General features: G+C 35.6%; 2 protein-coding genes, 1 long non-coding RNA gene and 1 pseudogene across 4 annotated transcripts; all 4 read left to right on the top strand.

Moving 5' to 3' along the window:
• The first annotated feature begins 3,111 nt into the window (after positions 1 to 3,111).
• On the top strand, positions 3,112 to 6,474 carry LOC147919077 (chloroplastic import inner membrane translocase subunit TIM22-2-like). The gene is made up of 7 exons (XM_087503833.1): positions 3,112 to 3,193; positions 5,516 to 5,529; positions 5,636 to 5,663; positions 5,746 to 5,810; positions 5,896 to 5,968; positions 6,076 to 6,129; positions 6,282 to 6,474. The coding sequence occupies exons 1-7, from the start codon at positions 3,112 to 3,114 to the stop codon at positions 6,452 to 6,454; spliced, it is 489 nt and encodes a 162-aa protein (XP_087359959.1). The 3' UTR covers positions 6,455 to 6,474.
• Positions 6,475 to 12,690: 6,216 nt separating this feature from the next.
• Positions 12,691 to 16,051, top strand: LOC147919076 (cytochrome P450 714A1-like). 2 transcript variants are annotated; one of them, XM_087506649.1, is made up of 4 exons: positions 12,691 to 13,108; positions 14,461 to 14,941; positions 15,025 to 15,415; positions 15,516 to 16,051. In XM_087506649.1, the coding sequence occupies exons 1-4, from the start codon at positions 12,805 to 12,807 to the stop codon at positions 15,936 to 15,938; spliced, it is 1,599 nt and encodes a 532-aa protein (XP_087362775.1). In that variant the 5' UTR covers positions 12,691 to 12,804; the 3' UTR covers positions 15,939 to 16,051. The 2 variants fall into 2 exon arrangements, with proteins under 2 accessions (XP_087362775.1, XP_087362776.1); XM_087506650.1 differs by having other exon boundaries at positions 12,759 to 13,108; positions 14,085 to 14,941.
• A 1,880-nt stretch (positions 16,052 to 17,931) lies between these two features.
• On the top strand, positions 17,932 to 19,310 carry LOC147919075 (putative F-box protein At3g10790 pseudogene; annotated as a pseudogene).
• Positions 19,311 to 20,324: 1,014 nt separating this feature from the next.
• Positions 20,325 to 21,953, top strand: LOC147919074 (uncharacterized). The gene is made up of 2 exons (XR_015594000.1): positions 20,325 to 20,431; positions 20,513 to 21,953. It is a non-coding gene; the product is annotated as an uncharacterized LOC147919074 (long non-coding RNA).
• Positions 21,954 to 22,524: the final 571 nt, after the last annotated feature.

Below are 22,524 nucleotides of genomic sequence, written 5' to 3'. Positions count from 1 at the left end.
AAGGAGCGTTAGAAAGACCGAATGGCATTACCAACCATTCGTACAAATCCTGTTTTGTTTCGAAGGCTGTCTTCCATTCATCACCCTCCTTCATGCGAACTTGATGGTAGCCACTCTTCAAGTCGATCTTTGAGAAGACGTTGGTGCCACTTAGTTCGTCGAGCATATCATCGAGCCGCGGTATGGGATGTTGATACTTGATGGTGATATTGTTGACGGCTCGACAGTCAACACACATGCGCCACTATCTGTCCTTCTTGGGCACGAGGAGAACAGGAACTGCGCACTGGCTCAAGGTTTCACGAACGTATCCTTGTGACATAAGCTCCGCTACTTGGCGCTCGAGCTCCTTCGCCTCTTTGGGGTTGACTCGGTAGGCTGGCCGGTTAGGAAGCTGTGCTCCTGGAACGAGATCAGTTTGATGCTCAATGCCTCTGATCGGTGGTAGACCTTCGGGAAGCTCACCGGGGAACACGTCAGCAGACATCGCGAATCACCTCCGGTAGGGCGTCTATCGATCCTTCAAGGCCTATAAGCAATAAATCTCGAAAGACCATTAGTAACACTTGGCCAGAGTCACTAATGGACTTTCTAACATCACCATATTGAACTGAAAAGTTCTTTTTATCGTCCGAGTCTTTTGACAACCTACTTTGCATTTCATGAACTTGCGTGGGGCTCAAGGGTTTCAAGCAAATACGTTTGTTGTCATGGACGAAGAAATATTGGTTTGTATGACCGCAATGCGTGGTTTGCTTATCAAACTGCCATGGTCGCCCCAATAAGAGGTGGCTAGCTTGCATAGGCACCACGTCGCATAGGACTTGGTCCTTATACGGACCTACACTAAACGAGACCATGACCTTTTCTTTGACGTGGATCACAATCTTGTCATTTAACCATTTCAAACGATAAGGAAGAGGGTTGTTTGTGGTCTCAAGAGATAATTTCTTGACAAGACTAGAACTTGCAACATTTGTACAAGATCCACCGTCTATAATCAAGCCACAAACTTTACCATTTACACTGCACCTAGTGTGGAAGATGTTGTCGCGCTGGTTGACGTTGTCGGTGGCTACGCTTGCGTTCGGGATGCGGCGAATCATTAACAGCTCTCCGACTTTGGGCTCAGCTCTTCCACTTCAGCCTCTCCTCGAACGTTATCCTCGGTCGCCTCGTCGTCGGACTCGAACTCGCCGGTTTCGGTAAGGATCATGGTGCGTGCGTTCGGGCATTCTCGAGCGTAGTGGCCTCTCCCTTGATACTTGAAGCTAACAATGTCATGGCTCCGGACGTTGGTAGTGTTGCGTCGCGGGTCTTGGCGCTCATTGGTGGCTGGTTCTCGCGGTTTGAACCTTGTGTCAACATTAGTTGCCTTCGGCTTCTCTTGAGAGCGGTTTGATGGCGATGCATTAGGAGACCAAGTCGGAAGTCCTTGAGTTCTGGTACGAGTCACGGAGGCGTTCTTCTTCTTGATTTGACTCTCAATTTGCACCGAGAGATGCAACAACTCTTCAAAGGTTTGATAGGGCTGACGCTCGACCTTGCGCGCAATGCGTTCTTGTAACCCATCCAAGAACTGAGCCATGAGTGACTCTTCGGAGTCGTCAACTTGCAATCGGTTGCGCAAGTGCTCAACTCCTCGTAGTACTCTTCTATGGGGCGTGCGCCTTGAGTGAGCCTCCAAAACTTCTTCTAGAGCTCTCGGTGATAGAACGGGGGCACGTAGCGCCATCACATCTCGACCTTTAAGACTTCCCAAACGGTGATAGGTCGTTCTTGGTTGCGGCGCTGCTCAGCTTCAAGGCGATCCCACCAAGTAAGAGCGTGATCGGTGAACTGAGCTACGGCGTATTGAACCTTGCGCAGCTCTGGGTAGGCGTGGCACGAGTATAGATGCTCCATGCGGCTTTCCCATTCGAGGTAAGCTTCTGGGTCGTATTTACCAGCGAACGTCGGTGCGATCATCTTATGAGCTGGCTCGTGGTGCCTTGGAGCTTCTTCGTATGGATCGTCATGTTGGTGACGTTGTCTAGGCCTCGGTTCAAAGTCCTCCTCGGACTGGTCGCTCGCCGGCTCTCGTCGTGGTCGCCTTGCGGGCAAAGAATCTTCACGGGGAGGGTTTAACAGTTCGATTCTTGTTAAACGCTCCGCAAGCTGTTCTATGCCGGTTCGTAATGCGGCGAGGGTGACTCCTATCTCGGGTGATGCTGGAGGTGGTTCTTCGGCCATCGTCCGTACGGTCTATGGTGACGTGTAGCTTCTCTACGCGTCTTGGATTTGAATTTAAACCTCGCAACACAAAAGCAAAAATAACACAAACGCGTGAGAACCAAACGTTCAATAGGACCACACAATAGATTTTTATTTCGTCACCAAATGATTGAGGACAGCTCACACAAATTAAACCTATGACCAAAACAAAAAGCAAAAGCAAAAGTACTATACGACAAGAAATGCTTTATGGTCAAGAACAAAAACGCGGAAACAAAATGAAATCCTAACTTTATCTATCTAAAAGTAACCACACAAGAACACAGATGAACACTAAGACGAACAAGATGAACAATACGAAAGCTAAACAACCTAAACAATCGCTTGACAACACCAAACATACACCAAATGAACAATGGGAACATGCGAAACGAGATAATGCATACTAGGCTACCCAAAAAGATAAAGATTGAAACTTTAAACAAAAGGGAAGAGTTTTAGAATGAAACAACCTTTCAGGAGCTTTTGAAGCCCTGATACCAAGCTGATGTGACCGAAGGTCGCGGATGCGGAACGGACGGAGGAAGCGTCTTCGGACAGAGTGAGATACACAAAACTTTCCTTGGACAAGGTTTGGGATTTAGAAACTAGGAACGATTCAAACGAGTGAAACGGAGTTTGAGGAGATTCCAACGAACCGTTTGCGAAAACGGTCGTGAAGCCTCTATCGGAACGGACGGATATGATATGGACGGATGGATGCGGCTATCGGATGGATGCGGTAGAAAATGATGGTGAGAGCGAGATGAATTGGAACGAAGAAAGAGTGCGAAAACGGTCGTGAAGCCTCTATCGGAATGGACAGATACGATACGGAGGGATGGATGCGGCTATCGGATGGATGTGGTAGAAAACGACAGTGAGAGCGAGATGAAATGGAATGAAGAAAGAGTAGATGGATTGAACGATGACACAAGAGGTTTGGCTCTCCTCTTGATACGGTCACTAACGACGGCAAACCCGGTTTGAGGTCGTTAGGGTTCTTCCTTAGAACAATACCGGATTGAACTAGAGAAAGGATGAGACAAGATCAAAGAATCTCTCTTTGAGAAAAGTTTTATTTTCATTCAAGTCTAAGCAGAACAAAGAGCTAAGAGAGGGTTTAAATACTTAGGTCAAGAGAGGGCTTAGGGACACGCGGATTCGTTTTGATACGCACATTTTTCCTTAGACGTGTTCTCCTTGTAAATGGAACAAGTCGCCTCTTGTGACTTTCAACATAACACTCTCAACGGTCTAAAAAGGAATATTCCAAAGTTCGTAATTAAACCAAAAGATAAAAGGGAAAAGGATAACCGCCTTGGCCTTGACGCGTGAAGCGACTTAGTCTTAGGGCGTTGTGCACCAAGCTCAATGCCTCATTAAAACCTTCTCCGGTAAACCCAATGGGAAAAACCCGGAGTAAGGAAAAAGAGTACAAATTCTTGCTTAAGTGACTTTGTTGTCTTCACTCTTGGGTAAGAGTGAAGACCAAACGAACTGAACCTTCGAGGTCTTCATCGGTCAGTTGATGCTGGACGAATGATCGAACAAAGAGGTTGATCCGCTGCTTGGCCGCTTTTGCTGAACTCCTTGATCGAGTTGTGGCTCCTGGCAGGATTGCTTGTGCCTTGGCCGCGTTCGAGGTAGGCGTCTTGGCCGCATCCGGGGCGTCTTGGTCAGGCGTCTCAGTCACGTCCAGTGTGTCTTGGTCGTTTTGGTCGAGCTCCCGTCCTACGATCACATCAATATGTGTATAGATAAAGAAAAAAAAACACACTCAAATATGATGATAAAAACAAGAGAAAACTAGGAAATGTAACATTAGTTGATGATAAAATGACTAAAGATTACAATTTTAGTATATACATACACACAAGCCACTCAATTTATAAACACAAAATAAATCTCAATTTCTGCAATGTAGCTGGTTTCAAAATAGACGAATCCATTCCAGTTGCATAACATTCTTCTGGACTCTCCGCCAATATATTTGCGTTATCTACACCACAATCGAAACATTAACTTACTGTCAGTTTTTCAAATCTTATATTTATGTCAAAAAGTATCGCATTACTAATGTCTTAATAATAAAGTAACTAGCCGCATCCAATTATATGCAGCTGGTTTTTAGAACAGACACAAATTTGTATGTTTACAATGTGACCGAAGAAGATGGTGTGTGTAGGTCTACTCTTGCTTCTATTGCAGAGTCCCAATTCTCTCTTTCTTCATTACAACGAATCATCACTACAAAAAAAGTCCACATTCATAGCACATGAAAATAGCTCGATTTCCTCAACTGCTATTAAAGATTGTTTGTAATTTTGGTTATTATACTATAGCTTTTATTAAACGCTAAGATAGAAAATCTCTAGGTGGGAATATAAAATTGTTTTGTCCGCCAATACTTAGCCAAAATAATTCACTTTGTAACGCCAAAACACTTAAAAACCTAGAAAAAAAAATCACTTATTAGTTATTACCAATTAAAACCTAATTTCTCTCGTTTGTTTTCTATCGTTCTTCAGTTCTTCTCCTCTCCTCAAATACCTCTTCGCTATCTTCAGATTCAAATTTTTTTTTCCTCTTTAAAATCTTCGCGATGATTACACTAAACCCTAGATTTGATTTACAATATCGTCGCTTTTTGCCCTTTTGTGTTACCCTCGAGGCACCGACGAAAAGACGAGACCAGCCACAGATCTGCACTTGAGGTAGTTGGTAGAGATTACTAAGATCTCTCCTATTGTCCCAGATATGGCGTCACATCTTTCAGCTTTGTTGAATATTTTTTTTTTTAATTTTTGGTGGATTCAGATTCGTGGGTCTCTTAACATGTTGGTGTTCTTCTCTCTCGTTAAGCCTTTGTCTTAAATTGTTGCCTTCTAGGTCGCTTTAATTGTGTGTGAAAGGTGAAAGCTTTTAGCTTTGTTTCTATCTCTTTGAGAACAATGGTGTTTGGCTAATTCTGACACTATCACCGTATTGGTGTTCCAGCGACGGTGGCTAATTGAGACTTTACTGTCATAAACCCTAAATTTAAAATCGATTTGTGATATCTTAGTCTCTCTCTTGCCAAACTTTGTGTGCAGGCAGAACTACAAGACCAAGAGCCTTCTTCTTTCATCTCCTCCTCTATGCCTGTTTTTTTTATTTACTCAGCTGTTTGCGTTTACTCTCTGATGATAGTAAATTGAGAATTATTGGGGAAAAAGATTGAGTTTCTTTAGTTGATTTGATTTCAATATTCCTGGATTAGGTTTTGAGCAATCAGTAAGTGTTTTAGAATTACTGTAACAATCTCAGATTTAGGGGATTGAACATATTTCTCAAGTTTGATTTTGTTTTTGCAATTAAGTTAGTTTACTTTTCGTTGTAGAGTGTCAAATGTGATAAGAGTGGTTGCTGTAAGCTTTTGAAGTATTATGATGATTGAATTGTTACAAATAATCTCACGAGATAGAGATATGTTTGTTTTGGGTTGTTCAGGTTCAAGATTGTTCAAGAAGAAAGGCTTTAAAGGATCATTTGCAGATGCAGGGCAGTCTGCAAAGGTACACACTCACTCTCATCTTTACGCTTTTTGCTTATATGGCTCTTCCACGAAACTGAGTATTGATTGCTTTCTTTTTGTTCAAGACTTTTGCTGTTTTATCTGGAGTCCATAGTTTGGTTGTTTGCCTTCTCAAGCAAGTGCGTGGGAAAGATGACGGTAAGACTCTTCAAATCTCTTCCTCTTTTTAAGTTGCCAATCATTAGTTCTTACATGAAATTGTAATGTCGCTCTTACTTATATTGTTATTTGTTCTTGTTTTGCAGCCATTAATGTTGGAGTTGCGGGATGCTGCACTGGTCTTGCTCTTAGTTTCCCCGGTAATCCAAAATCCATCATTCTCATCATATTTTCTAATATAGCATTGGGTCTCTTAAATAGACTGATCCTGCAAGCATTTCAGCATCATATAAATACTTTTAGTCCTGACATAGAAGAGAGCTAACCGGTAATTTTATGGTATGTGTTGCAGGTGCTCCACAAGCTCTTCTACAGAGTTGTCTCACTTTTGGGGCATTCTCTTTTATCCTCGAGGGACTCAACAAAAGACAAACAGCTCTGGTGAAAGTTAAAACTAGTGTTACTGCTTTGGAAATGCTGAACTTTGTTTCATTTCTTCTTGTGTGCACCAAGTTCTGGAGATAGAGAAGCTTCTCTTTTCTTGTAAACACAATACATGTTAGTTTATTTTAATTAAGATTGTTATGTAAAACTTCTTTTGGTTAATCAAATAATAATTTTATGTATGTTGGTGATTTTATGAAAAACAATTTATATATATATATATATATATATCCAATTAAATAAATTCTGCAAAATAGGATTCAAATATACAAATTATAAAATTTATATAGCAAAAACAATAACACTAATTTGGTGTTACCATAAAATGTATTATAGCATTCGATTAGTCCTATAATATGAAAATGCTATCGTATGTAGATATTTATTATAGCATGTCAAAAACGCTATTGTATGTAGGGGGTCTACCATGGCTGCCGATGTCACAGCATTTACGATAACGCTATGTAATATCTATGATAGCAGTTTTCTCGCGCTAACAATGTAAATATTTGTTGTAGTGCATTTTTGTAGCTTTCGGACCATCCACACCATGCACACATCCTGTGAAACCAATATGTTAAAACCATTTTTGCATAGTGAAGACACTAAAGGAAGAAAGGTAAAGTCTGTGGAACTATTTGCTTACCATGAACACCAAAGGTTAATGAGACTACACTGCATCATTTTCTATAAACTGGAGTCTGGACATATCCATTATTATCAATTTGACAGTTGCTTTTTATGGTTAGCATAGCTTATTTTCCTTAGCAAATTTTCACTCGTAGCTACGCGGTCAGAGATTATTAGTTGTTAATTTGTGGCAAATTAGTCATTATTAGCTACTAACATAATTTTCTCTACTGCCAAATTTGTGATCATTGCCACATTTTCAAACAATCTATTGCTAATTTTCTATGACTAGCAAAAAGTATTTTTTTTAGCCAATAGCATTGACCACATATTGTGTATATGTTGCTAAAATCACTTTAGCCACGTAAATTATGACACCTTGGCTATTAAAAATATACATGACTAGATAATATCATAAATTGTGTTGTAAATACAACTGGAAAACCTCTAAACAAGCATATGTGAACTGGTTTTCACAATCAAATGAATATTATGATTCTATGACATATCTTCACAATACATATACAAAAAATTATTATAATTTAAAGAAAGAAATATGTTCGTATATGCATTGCTGAACAACCATACCTTAAAATTTTGTTTTTTTAAACATTTTTCTTTTTTACATTACTTATTTTTCTAATGCTTTATTTACTTTCAACATTCATGAGCTACTTAAATTATATAAATTCTATTTAAAACGATAAATTTTCACCGTCAAAAGTTTGTTACTAATAGCGACAAATTGAATACACGTATATTTTTCACTAAATTTGCAATTAAGAACTATGTATAGCGACAAAATCATGTTTTCATATACTGTTTTTATCCGTCGTCACTAATTTTTCGCTATTAAATATATGCTTATGCATGTTTTTGTCATTTTAGTTATCCCTATTTTTCTATATTTTCACTAAATTTGCAACTAAAAGCTATATATAGCGACAAAGTTCATGTTTTTAAGATATTTTTTTTTATCAATCGTTATTAATCTCTGCTATTAATATGCTCACCTACGTTTGATTGTCATTATTTTGCTAGTTTTTTCACCAACTTTACAATTTAAAAACTAGATATAGCGACAAATTCATATTTTCATTATTTATTTATCCATCATCATTAATCTCTCGATATTAATATGTTTATATATGTTTTCTTCATTGTGATTGTCGATATTTTGCTAGATTTTTCACCAAATTTCCAATTAAAGCTACATATAGCGATAAATTATTATTTGTTTATCCATCGTCATTAATCCCTCACAATTAATATGCTTATGTACGTTTTTGCCATTGTGATTGTCATAATTTTTCTAGATTTTTTCACCTAAATTGCAATTTAAAAACTATATATATATAGCGACAAATTTCATATTTTCATATATTATTTATTTATCCATCATCATTAATCTCTCGATATTAATATGGTTATATATGTTTTCGTCATTGTGACTGTGATTATTTTGCTAAATTTTTCACCATATTTGCAAATAAAGCTACATAGCAACAAATTTCATGTTTTTCATATATTATTTATTTATCCATCATCATTAATCTCTACTACTAATATGCTTATGTACGTTTTCGCTATTGTGATTGTCATTGTCATTGTTTTGCTAATTTTTTTACCAAATTTGTAATCTAAAAGCGATATATAGCTACAAATTTTATATTTTCATATATTATTTTTTTATCCGTCGTCATTAATCTCTCGATATTAATATGCTTATATATGTTTTCTTCATTGTGACTGTCATTATTTTATTAAACCTTCACCAAATTTGCAATTAAAGCTTTATATAGCAGCAAATTTTATGTTTTTTCAGATATTATTTGTTTATCTATTGTCATTAATCTCTCGTTATTCATATACTTTTGCAATTTTTAACGAGAAAAAAATTGATAGCCAACGGAAATATATCCCCAAGTATTGAATACATAAAATTGACATATTTGTTGAGGATATAAAATCAAACCAAAGTAAATTAGTCGACGGTGAAATATGTTCCATCATATTTTGGTTAGAATCTATAAAAATTTTAATCAATTAAAATACATTAAATTAAGGTAATCCTTATATGTTGAGGATTGTGTACGTAACACAAAACAATTTTAACTGAATAAAAGGAAAACATGATGACATAGAATAATGAAAATACATAAAGTTAAGAAAAAAACGAAGTACAAGGGACAAAGGGAACTTGAAGTTCGTTACTATGTTCAATGAACATTGAAAGAGATCTTTTCCTTGATCTCTACTGTGATGTTGACAATCCACATCGAGTCCTTTTTTTCTTACTCGCTAAAAAAAACTTTAACAGACAGTAGTGTAGCTTATTAATTAGTCCTCATAATTTCATCTTCTATTTGTGAATATTTTTCTATATGGCAAACCAAAATCAATGCTTAGTCATCTTGGATGTATTAGAAGAAGTTAAGTTGGTACCTAAACAACAACTAAATCTTATTCAACTTTTAGTTACCTTTAGATATACATTGTATACCACACACAATAAAAGAAGATTTTTTTTTTCCTATGGATATTTAAGAAAAAAAAAAGAATGTGAACTTATCTAGAATTGAATCACCAAATTGTCTAGACATTTTCTTTTTTTTTTATACTTAAAAAAGTTTTGTGATCTAATTAGTGGCGATCTTATCAAACGGTGGGAGGGATATTTTTGTTTAGAATGATGCCATATGCATTGTCGAGATATGTGATTGATGTCATATTTTTGATTTCCAAGATAGTAACATCGAAATTAACTAGCGCGATGACAAAATTTTGGTTAAGTTTAGATGGAAGCCAACAAAAAGGTTATACTAGTTGGCATGAAAAAACTAGCATTGCCAAAAAAAAATTAGGAGTAAGATCGGGATTGTTGATGAATTTGATCATATTTTTTGTAAGAATAACTATCGACGGCTTATAAACAACCTAAAAGTCATTGTTTCCACGGATGTTCAAAGGTCGATATTTTCATAAATATAATTTGATGGAGCATTGAAGAAAATATGGTTTATGACCCAATAACAAATATTTGACAATTAGTAATGTTACGAGAATTTGTAGATCTAAGTATTTGGCTGTGGCTGTCATCCGAGGGATCCCAATAATTTGAGTTTAGATGGCATGCATTCTAGTCTCGTTTGTTGGCGTGAAAAGAAAGATATATAGATGACATTTTAGTTCAACTAATTCAGTAAAATTATAAATAGTTAAAGGAAGAGACCAGACCATATATAAAACATGGAAATCTTATTGAATTAAACCAGACATGTATTATGTATATACAACTCTAGGTTAAAGCAGGACGGCCATATCTACCACTGGTAACTGGACCGCTAACTAGTTTTCACTACAATTTGAGTCTTCTAAGTAATGTCCTAGTCCTCGTCAAATTGGATAACCAATGCTTTATCATGTTTTTTTTTCTTCCTTTTCACAGAAATAATCGTTGACTACAAAATGTCACACAAAAAGTCAACATCCCTTGGCTCCTCCACGTAATAAACTAAAGTATTCTCACTATGCAACTTCGTAGGAAAAGGCATCGTATGTTATAATTTGGACATCTTATATGATATGTTTTCTTTTTCTTGATCAGATCTTAGATCGAAATCTATATCTAAACTAAACATACATATATTATTTCTATAGGTTCTAAATAATTGAAAATTTTGTGTTATTCTTTAACCTCGACCATAAGTATTTTAATTAGGTTGACTATCAAAAGAATTTTAGCCAAACTGTATTATGTGGATTTGAATATGGGTATACTGTATACATATGAATAACACTAATGGTATTGACTGGTATATCAATTGCAATTACAACCACGTTCGATCGAGATCCAAAAGAGTTTGTCATAAATTCGAGTTTGTACTTTCCGATATTTACATAAAGTTCCAAATACGTGACGCTGGACTGTCCCTAGCTGATGATATCTTCAACTAGTGTAATCTGTATCTAGTCGCACCACGCACGTTATATATAATTCCATAATTATTCGTCAGACCCCCAAATAATTTACTTCAAATTGCGATTAAAGAAGCATTATCATGTACGTAATTATTTTCCCAAGTCTTACATTTAAAACTATTTGTAAACATTTACTGATTACTTAAAGAACGTAGCTAAGAATTAGATATTTCTCGAAAGAAAATCATATTTTCATTTATTATCTTATATATGGTTGTGTCTAAGCTAAGAAAATAATTTGTATAAGTAATTAATAACATCTCTACTTTTGTGCACATGTAACTAATTATAGTTCTAACCATAGCTGCATCACAATTGACCAAAAATATGTGATTCTCTTCGTTACAAATATAATGTTGATGAAAGAACTTAATAGTTGATACTTGTTACAAATCATACTCTTCACTTAGACATATACTAGGCACAAGATAAACAAAAAAATAAAGTGATCTGATTTTTCTCGAGAGATATCCAAATCTACAAGTTAAAACATTATCCTAACTTCTTTTTTTTCATTTTTAGAAAAAACAATTGCACCCCTCCCGCAATAAACAGAACAGACACACAATAAGAGGGACCGAACGATAGAAATAGAGTACATACACGAGATTCCATATTTTTCATGTTTTTATTACGTACGTAACTGTGTATATGTGTAGTACCATATATAGATAACGGACCATTAATTATTTGAACATTTACCTCAAAAAGCAAAGTACTCTCTACTTCATTCCAACTCTATGCGTATGTATGTTAGTGTATGGACCGATACGCAAATTAAATGTATAGGTAGACACATGGCCTACAATTATAAATATTACAATTATTTCCATCAAAAGCAAAGTACTCTCTATCTTTACATACAATAAAACCTCAATAAATTAAGAGGTATTTTTACTTTTTTATGTCATTTTTAAAAAATACTCTTTTATATATAAAAAAATAATAAATTTCACCAGTCAGAATCGAGTCAGTACAAAAAAATTTAAAAATCGATAATATAATAAAATAATATTTTCTTTTTGAAATTCTAATATAAAATATGGTCTAAATAATATCATAAATTAACAATTATATAAATTTACATGTGTATATATATAAGTTGATATACAAGTATGATTTTAGTTTCTTTTTTAATGGAACTTTGTTCATATAAAACAACTGTTAATTATATTGTGGTTTTTAAAATATAGTGTTGTAATATAATTTATAACTATATCATAAAAATATCTAAAAATTTCTGTAAGTTTTCAATTTTTAAATATGCATCATTTTTATTTTGATATTATTGTAGTTTGTTAATTAATATAACTGAAGTCATTAATCATAAATTTGAATATATATATATATATATATATATATATATATATATATGTATATATATTGGTTGTATAAGTGTATTTATTTATAGTTATTGTAACTTTATTTTCTAAATTATTTTTGAATTAATCTTCCATATATTAAAATTTCAAGTCTAAAACTTTACAATATATAACATCCAAATCCTTATTTTATTCTAAATAAAATTGTCTCAATTCATATCTTCTAAATTTTAAAAACAATTAAAACAAATCTCTCTATATATACTATAAAATAATAAATATTAATTAATAAATATCACTATAAATTAATAATTTATTATAGTCCCAACATTATTAATGTATAGAGGTTTTATTATATGCATAAATACATTTTTATTATTTAAAACCTCTTTGGTCAAAAAGGAAATGGTCGCCTATATATAGCCAAAGAAGAGCAAGAGAATGAAAGTCGTGAGTTCAGAACTATAACCATTTTTTTTCTTACAGAAAGATAAGAAAATGGAGAGTTTGATAGTAGAGATTGCCAAAACCATTTGGTGGATACTAGTTATTGGAGTGTTAGGTTTAGGGATTCAGGTGTACGGTAAAGCGATGGCCGAGCAGTGGAGGGTGCGGAGGAAGCTGACGATGCAGGGCGTGAAAGGTCCATCGCCGTCGCTATTTCGTGGAAACGTGCCGGAGATGCAAAAGATCCAATCACAAACGGTGATTAACTCTAAACACTACTCTGGCCATAATATCATCGCCCATGACTACACTTCTTCTCTCTTTCCTTATCTCGACCTTTGGCGAAAACAATACGGTATGCTCTCTAGTCTCATAATTTCAACAATTTCTAGGACTCCGAAATCTACATATAATTTTCGTATGTGAGGAATTTATTTATTTTCTTCTTGTCAACAAAGTAGATAGGCATATCTGATTTTGAATAATGATAACATACGAGGCGGATGAGTCCGTTTTGGTCGTTTTGAATTAGACGACTCCATATTTTGGACGGATGATAGCAAATAAAACAAGCTCATGTCTCTTCATAAAATCTTGTAAATCTTGTAAATAGATAGTGATTGAAAGGGCCATATATATTAGCCACAATTTTTACATGCATACGTAAATCTTTATTCATACATATGTTCATACTGATTGACAGCTAAGGCCTATATAATAATATATGTGTGTATTATGTGTATGTAACGTATGCATGGATTGACATGACAACTAACTCCGCAGAATTAAAAATTATCGAACGCTGTCTTTTCGATTAGTTTATAACCTGTTTTAAAAATCCGTGCCTAGTTCCGATTACGTCCCGTAAAATTGCTAGGCCCATCCTCTCCGTTTCGATTAATGACTAATTTCCGCTTAGCATCGATTATCCATTTATACCTATTTAATTTAATTATAATCCGTCTAATCTGATAACTTCCCACTTAATTTTGTATATACTGATTAGTTTTAGAGCCAAAAATAAATCTAATATATATATATATTTTTGTTATTTAGACATTTAACTTAAGAGTTTATAATGTTTTACAATAACTAATATACAAACTTTTAATGAAATCCATAAAATTTTCATTTAAAATTACGTTTTATGCATTTACCGTAATTTTAAAGACAATACTATAATTTTATATTTTATTTGATATATTTTCTTTTAACATAACAGAATATACATATATTTAATACAATATTTTTTTATTTTTTATTAATTTAATAAAATAACCCTAAAACTAGTTTCCGATTAATCGTCGTTTAATCTCTGATTTTCTTGTTAGGTGCTAAGCCTACCCCGACTACCCGACTAGCGCCTAGCGATTTCTAAAACAGGAATTTATATATATAGCCAATAAGGTTTTGTACGATCGGGTCTACTTGATCAAAAAGTTAGCAGTTCTATTATTTTGATTCCCTTTTTTCTAGTAATAATAGTTAGATAAATATTAAAAATACCAAAGTAGTTGTCGCTTCGCTAGCACGCGTGGAGCGGTAACAGTTTATCATCAGTCTTTTGTTTTCTTTTGGACAAAGTAATCATCAGTTATGTTGATTAAGATTAAGTGGAACTAAATTTTGATTCTCACCGCTTTCTAAGGTTGTTTTGAGCATTTATTTTATCTGAGTAATTTATTGGAATAAAAATTTGATGTTTAGGGAGGGTGTACACGTACTCGACGGGGGTGAAGCAACACTTGTACATGAACCACCCGAAGTTGGTGAAAGAACTTAACCAAGCCAACACTCTTAATCTTGGCAAAGTCTCTTACGTCACCAAGCGCCTTAAATCCATACTCGGCCGAGGTGTCATCACCTCTAATGGGCCTCATTGGGCTCATCAACGTCGTATCATCGCCCCCGAGTTCTTCCTCGACAAAGTCAAGGGAATGGTGGGATTGGTGGTGGAATCGGCGATGCCAATGCTCAGCAAATGGGAAGATATGGTCAAAAGTGGAAAAGGAGAAATTGTGTGTGACATAAGAGTGGACGAAGACCTAAGAGCTGTCTCTGCTGACGTCATCTCTAGAGCTTGCTTTGGGAGCTCTTTTTCCAAAGGCAAAGAGATCTTCTCTAAGCTTAGATGTCTTCAAAAGGCCATCACTCACAACAACATCCTCTTCAGCCTCAATGGCTTCACGTAAGTGGAATTCAAAATCATTTCTGTCTATATGTATTAGTTAAGGGAATGTAATGTTGATAAATATATATTATGGTTGCAAGTGATGTTTTGTTCGGTACCAAGAAGCATGGGAACGGGAAGATTGATGAGTTGGAGAAGCATGTTGAGTCTTTGATATGGGAAACCGTTAAGGAGAGGGAAAGAGAATGTATGGGAGATCACAAGAAGGATCTAATGCAGTTGATACTAGAAGGGGCTATGAGTAGTTGTGATGGTAGCTTGAAGGACAAGACACAATCTTACAAAAGTTTCGTGGTGGACAATTGCAAGAGCATATACTTTGCCGGTCATGAGACCAGCGCGGTTGCTGTCTCTTGGTGTCTTATGCTCCTCGCTCTCAACACTTCCTGGCAAAATCGGATCCGCGATGAAGTCTTTCGTTTCTGCAAGAATGGTATTCCTGACGCTGACTCTCTTCCCAACCTCAAAACGGTAATTTTACAACCTTGCCTCTCAACAAAAATATCTTGAACTCCAAGTATGACAATTTTCAGAAACCTAACATCACTTGCACACATATATATATATATAGGTGACAATGGTTATCCAAGAAACGTTGAGGCTATACCCACCAGCAGCATTCGTGTCAAGAGAAGCCCTTGCGGACACAAAACTCGGAAGCCTCGTGGTGCCAAAAGGAGTGTGCATCTGGACGTTGATCCCTACATTGCACAGAGACCCTGAGATATGGGGAGCTGACGCGAATGAATTCAAGCCAGAAAGATTTAGCGAAGGAGTCTCTAAAGCCTGCAAACACCCTCAGTCCTTCGTCCCTTTTGGCTTAGGGACAAGGTTGTGTTTAGGGAAAAACTTTGGGATGATGGAGCTCAAGGTTCTCGTGTCACTTATTGTGTCAAGGTTTAGTTTTACCCTCTCTCCCACATATCAACACTCTCCAGTGTTCAGAATGCTTGTAGAGCCTCAGCATGGTGTTATCATTAGAGTTCTAAAATAATAATATCTTATAGCTCATCATAATATCTTATAACACTATACTCTACTAGTGTATTATTATTTGATATCTTTTTTTGAGCAAATAAAGCTTTACCAATATTTATCAAAAGAAAATAATGATGAACACTTGTGAAAAATCTATATATAATAGCAAACCTATTTTTTAAGGGTCTGCTAAATCTAACGGTATAGATAAAAAGAAAATTGATCTTACGGTTGAAAATAGTTTTTTCTTCTCACCCCTTCGCAGCCAAGAATTATGTCCACACGTTCACACTGCTTCGTTCAAGCATCACACTCCTTCGCTGTCTTATATATTGTGAACTGACTCGTTCAAGCATCACACTCCTTCATTCTCTCATATATAGAGCTTCCTAATTAGCAAACCCTGTTTTCTTCTTTTAAAAACTTCATTTTGCATTTACCCGTCCAGTGATTGCTTTATTGTTCTGGCTATCGTAGTTGTGATTTCTCCTTTGATTCTGTAGAGATACCACCGTCAGTTACGATATTCCAAGTGTTCTTTAGTCTCCAGGTAATATGTTGCTTTCAATTTCATGGTTCTCATCTTTGAATTTTACTGTTGGTCGATAATTGAGTTTCCAGAGTCATCGCAACGTTTTTAAGTTGTGACGTTTTGGTTTGTGTCGTTTCATCCAAGAGTCACAAGTACAAAGAGACACAACTCATTATGATGTAGTAGTGTTTGTTTGTTTTCTATATACCTCAGTGTAGTATTTGATGTAAATAACAAGTTCCAGTTAATTAGAGTTTATCTCTCATTTCTGTTTTCTCTAAAAGAGAAGAGACAAATGTCTCTTACTCTGTTACAAATTTCAGATAAATCTTTGATGTGACGACCTCTCAGTTTTCTTATATTTCGATTTTGTGGGAAAAGCTCAATGATTTAGAGAAAATAGTTTACTTTATAAAATAAAAATAGTTATAATTTTTTTTGTTCTTTGTCTAATTTTTTGTTTTACATTTGAACTAAATCGTTTATAATAGAACTATTAATACTTTGATTTGAAATATTGAGCCAAATTACATGTCTGCCTTTCAATCTTATCAAGCATTTAGCAAATCTATGATTGATTGCCTATTAAACCTATAAATCTAAAAGAATAATAAGTAGGAGTGTGTGTGACAGTAGGACAAAGTGTCTAACTAAGGATGTATAAATGAAGAACAGAAGGTTCCTATAATTGGGTGTTTGGGTGCCTCAATTTTACATAATTGGCCACCAAAATACATAAACTGACGGTACGTATGTCGTGGTAAGACACTCTAATCTTGTATTATGTAAAGGCTGATCATTATATCGCGGTGGACAATTATGTAAATGGGGATATCCAAACACCGCATTGTAGGCATATTTTAAACGAAATATTTATTTTAATTTTATAAGTTGAAATCTTATGCATTTCAAAATAATGTCTAAACAATATTTTTTAATCCAAAATTACATCTTAATTTGTGAGATTATTTTTATTTTTTTACTTATAGTTTCAAATCATTTTTACATTTGAAAACCTACATTTTAGCCATTTAGAAAGTTGATTAAATATAATGTTAATTTTTTTTAAAACCAAAATTTATGTCACTAGCTCAAATATTCAAACTTTCAAACTAAAATCTAGTAAATTAATTGGTCTAGATCTGTCCACGCGTCCGCATATACCATTAAAAAAAATGTGATACAAATCTCCAAAATCTGACATTTTATTTTACTTTTTAATTTGTTTCCTAAAACTAAAATTGATGTGAGTCATATTTGCAAACTAAGAATCAAATTATTGGTCTAGATCCGTCCACGCTACTGAGTATCTAATAAGTATCATCGGTCTAAATCCATCCACGCATCCACGTATAAGATTTGGTGCTAAGGTCTTGTCCACCATAAAAAAAAATGCGAGAGGTCTATCTTCAGATCTCCAAAATCTGTGAAGAGGTAAGGGTTTCAGAGTAAACAACAACCAAAAGAGTGAGCAGAGCTGAAAACAGCCATGATCCGGCTTGGGTCGAAAGAGAAGGGGTGTTACACTTCACCACCTTTGACAATGTCCCAAACCTACCCGTTGGAGAGGATTCCTGTAGAAATGAAAGAGGAGATTCTCATGAAATTGAAGGGCAAATGCATCTCGAAGTTCATCAGCGTTTCTAAATCCTGGTCATCGATAGTCCGTAGCAAACGTTTCACCAACTTGTACCTGAATCGATCTATGGCTCGACCACGTATCCTTTTCTCATTGACCGCCCGTGGAGACAATGAGATGCAGCTCTTCTACTCTTGCTCTCAGGAGGATCCATCTTCTGATCATCAAACGGTCAGTTGTCACCTCTGAATCAAGATGACTGGTGTGAATTTTATCCACCTGTCTGCGGCTTGCTGTGCTATCTGAATGATAATAATAGAGTGATGATTGGGAATCCTACTACTGGTCAATTTATTACTTTGCCGAGAGTCCAAACTGTGAGGGAAGACATAAGCTACTTCTTTGGATATGATCCTGTTAATGGTGAATACAAAGTGTTGTGCATGACGGCACCACATAATAGTACATCAAGCGTTCTTGTGTCGCAGGAGCATCAAGTTTTCACTGTAGGAGCCATGAGAAAGAAATGGAGAAAGATCGAATGCAAACATCCCCATTTTGCTAATCCTAGAACTCAATGGGTATGCAGCAATGGGGTTGTGTATTATATAGCTTGGATAGGCAAAGTTCCTTCTCTGATGTGCTTTGATGTTGGTTCTGAAAAGTTTAGTGTCATTAAGTTACCCAGTGACGGGTATGTCCAATATCTGTCGCACTACAGCGAAAAGATAGCTGCGGCGAATGTGTTATTCACCGGTAAAGTTGACTTGTGGGTCCTTGAAGATGCCAGCAAACCACATTGGTCACATGTTTCAATCGTGATTCCTTCTTGGACAGATTCATATGATCAGTTTGATTTTTTCACGTTAAGGGGTAGACTTGGCACCGGCGAGCTTGTATTTGCACCGGCCTTTGTCACAGACCCGTTCTATATACTATGTTACGATCTCAAGGAAAGCAAAGCTAGAAAAATCCAGGTCGAAGGAATTGGGACTCACCTAACGCATATACATGTCTATCTGGATCATGTTGAGAGTCCTATGTTTCTGGAACTGTAAGGTAATCATCTGTTGATGACTAGTTCTTTGGTGTTGTTGTCTGCTGAACTAATCTCTCTCTTTCTCTTTCGTTGTTTTTTTCTTTTTCTTTCAAGTTTTTGAATTAAGTTTTTGGATATTGTTTGTTTAAGACTAATCCTTATTGGAATATGATCAACAATGGTTCTGTATGCTTTTGAATTTATGCAATTGCAATGTTTATGACTTGTTTTAATAATTTATGATTTTGTGTTGAGCTTTACTTCTTCGGTTTTTTTTAATTTGATTTATTTTGGCGAGAATTATGAGTTTAAAAAAGATTTATTAGTAATTTGATGTTTTTTTATCACCCATCTTATAAATCTTTTGCTTAAGAGCAAAATGACCTCAATAATTACTAGTAAATCTTTTTTAATTATGTTTGACTAAACCATCACACACATTCGTGCTCGGAGATTTTATGTAACTTTACAATATGTTTTTATTTAACCTATTGTTTGAAATCAATTCTACATTTGAAAATCTACATTTTGGCCAGTTTGGAAAGTTACTTAAATCAAATCTTTGAGACTTTTTATTTGTTTCCTAAAACTAAAATTTATGTCACTATAGCTCATATATATTCAAACTTTTAAACTAAGGATCTAAATCAAGTCTTATCAATTGAAGTCATTTCTAAGTTTGAAAATTTAGCAATTGAAAAGTTAAATAATTGAATCTTATTTTTGTGATTTTTATTTTTATTTTTTTTGTTCCCTAAAACTAAAATTTCTATCAGTCATATTTTTAAACTTTCAAAATAAGAATCTAATCAAATTATCGGTTTAGATCCGTCCACGCATAATAATAATCTAATAAACATCATCGGTATATCCGTCCACGCGTCCGCGTATACGATTATGTGCTAAGGTGTTGTCCTAAAACTAAAATTTCTATCAGTCATATTTTCAAACTTTTAAACTAAGAATAATTAGATTATCGGTCTAGATCCGTCCATGCGTAATAAGAATCTAATAAATATCATCGGTATATCCGTCCACGCGTCCGTGTATACGATTAGGTGCTAAGGTGTTGTCCACCATACAAAAAAAAGTGAGAGGTCTATCTACATGCAAATCTCCAAAATCCATAAAGAGAGTAGGGTTTCAGAGTAAACAACAACCAAAAGAGGTGAGCAGAGCTGAAAACAGCCATGATCCGGCTTGGTTCAAAAGAGAGGAGGTCTAACAACACTTCACCACCTTTGATAAGGTCCCCAAACCTATCCGTTGGAAAGTATGCCTCCATAAATGAAAAAGGAGATCCTCATGAAATTGAAGGGAAAATACATCTCCAAGTTCATCAGCGTTTTTAAATACGGAGTTAAGTTTTCACCAACTTGTACCTGAATCGATTTTGGATCAGATACGTATTCTTCTCACACTAATCGACCGTGGAGACAGGGAGAAGCAGGTCTTCCACTCTTTCTCTCAGGAGGATCCAACTTTTGATCATCATACGGTCAGTTGTAAGTTTGTAACCGGTATCATGACTTTTCTCCACCTGTATGTGGCTTGATTTGCTGTCTAAATGTTTATAATCTAGTAATGATTGGGAATCTAAACCGTTAGATGAGATAAAAAAAACAATCTCAACCGTTAGGTGCGATTTTTGAAAGATGGGAGTAAGACGAAGAAACATGATTATTGAAAAAAAAAACTTGCAACTGTTGGGATCATTAATAATTCTAAACCGTTGGATGAGATAAAAAAATATTCTCATTTGTTGGATTTAAGTTGACTTTTGTAACACCCGCAAACCAAATTGTGCGTTTTGGGTGAGGGTGTCGATCGACACCAAGGGGGGTGTCGGTCAACACCATTGATTTTCTGGTTCGATCGAATTGATTTAATCGTCGATTTTTTGGCCGGTTTGGTTTAAGGAAACCATTGAACCGAGTTGTAAAAGGGGGAAAACGACCTAAGGTCGTGTTTTTGTGTTGTTTCGCCGCTTTTAAAGAAAAACAAAAGAGAGAGTTGGTTCTTGAGGTTCTAGAGAGAGTTTGTAAGATTTCAAAGCTTTGTGGGAGAGATCTTGCTGTGGGAGTGAGGATTCAAGGCTAGGATCGTGTGGGAAGCTTGCTGGGAGTGTGGATTTGTCCATTGTTGGTCAGAAACTTCCTGCAAAGAGGTGAATGCATGACCATGGCTTATCTAAGCCTTTGATTCCTTGTTCTTGCTTGTTTGTTGCTTCTTTGTGTGTTTTTCTTGCTGGGATTTGTTGCTACAGGTTCCTACGGATGTATAAGGCTTGGGTTTCGAGTATTGGATGATTTGGTGGAGTTTGGGAGCGAGATTCGACTCTCGGCTTCGAGCGGATCAAGATTGCAGAGGGAGTGTCGATCGACACCACTTGGTGTCGGTCGACACCAGCAAATTGGGCATCGATCGACACTGTGGGGTAGTGTCGCTCGACACCAAGAGCCAATGTCGATCGATACTTGGCTGGTGTCGGTCGACACCTCCCTTCCAGCGAGACGATGTTTGATTTCCTGGTTTGTATGTTTTGTTTGTTGTTTGTTTGGAATATTGGAATCACTGTTGCTTGTGTGTATAGCCCAGTAGATGAGAGGATTGCCTCACTGAGTGTTTATCAAATACTCATGCATCTCAATATGTGTTTGTGGTGCAGGTAAAAGCAAAGCATGATCGTGGAATCCAGGCAATGAAGTGGAGGATGTTCTAGGGACTCGGTTTGATGTTGTCTGGCATTGCTAGGTTGCTAGAGTTGGGTCATTAGAACATTGCTAGGTTGCTGGTTTTATGTTTCCTGTTATTTGATTATTGGATATTGTTGATGTTATATTTATTGGTTATATTATTGGATATTGAGATTGGTTATTCCGCTGAGGATTGTGATTGTGATTAGGTGGCTAGTGGATATGGGACCACTTGTTGTAGTTTATTTATATTATATTTTATATTTATATATTTATTATTTATTATTTTTTTTTAAAAAAAGATCGGTCCTTTCAACTTTTATATATAATAAACAAAGAGCTGTAAAACATAGAGGTGTGAAACAAAAATTTGTAAAAATTAATAGAAGCGATTTTTGAAAAATGGGGATACGACGAAGAAACACGATTATTGGAAAAAAAAAAAAAAAAAAACTTGCAACTGTTGGGATAATGGAGAAACAGCTTAGTCAAGTACCTGAGAAGGGTCTCCTAACCATAAAGTCGATATCAGTTGATCTTTTAATCTCATTCTTCTCGAGATTGCCGGTGAAATCCATTGCAAGGTGTCTTTGCGTTTCGAATAAATGGGCTTACATTATCCACCATCGAGATTTTACCAAATTTTACATGAAAATATCGTCGACTCGTCCCTGTCTCTTGCTCAACTTCAAAGTCAACGGTAATTGGTTCTTCTTCTCCGTACCTTAGGACCAGAACTTGTGTCTTTAGCTACCG

Source organism: Camelina sativa, chromosome 20 (genome assembly GCF_030686135.1).
Source record: "Camelina sativa cultivar CO46 ecotype springtype chromosome 20, ASM3068613v1".
In the NCBI taxonomy this organism is placed as follows: Eukaryota; Viridiplantae; Streptophyta; class Magnoliopsida; order Brassicales; family Brassicaceae; genus Camelina; species Camelina sativa.
Note: the sequence above shows the minus strand (reverse complement) of the source record. Positions and strands in the feature narration are given on the sequence as shown.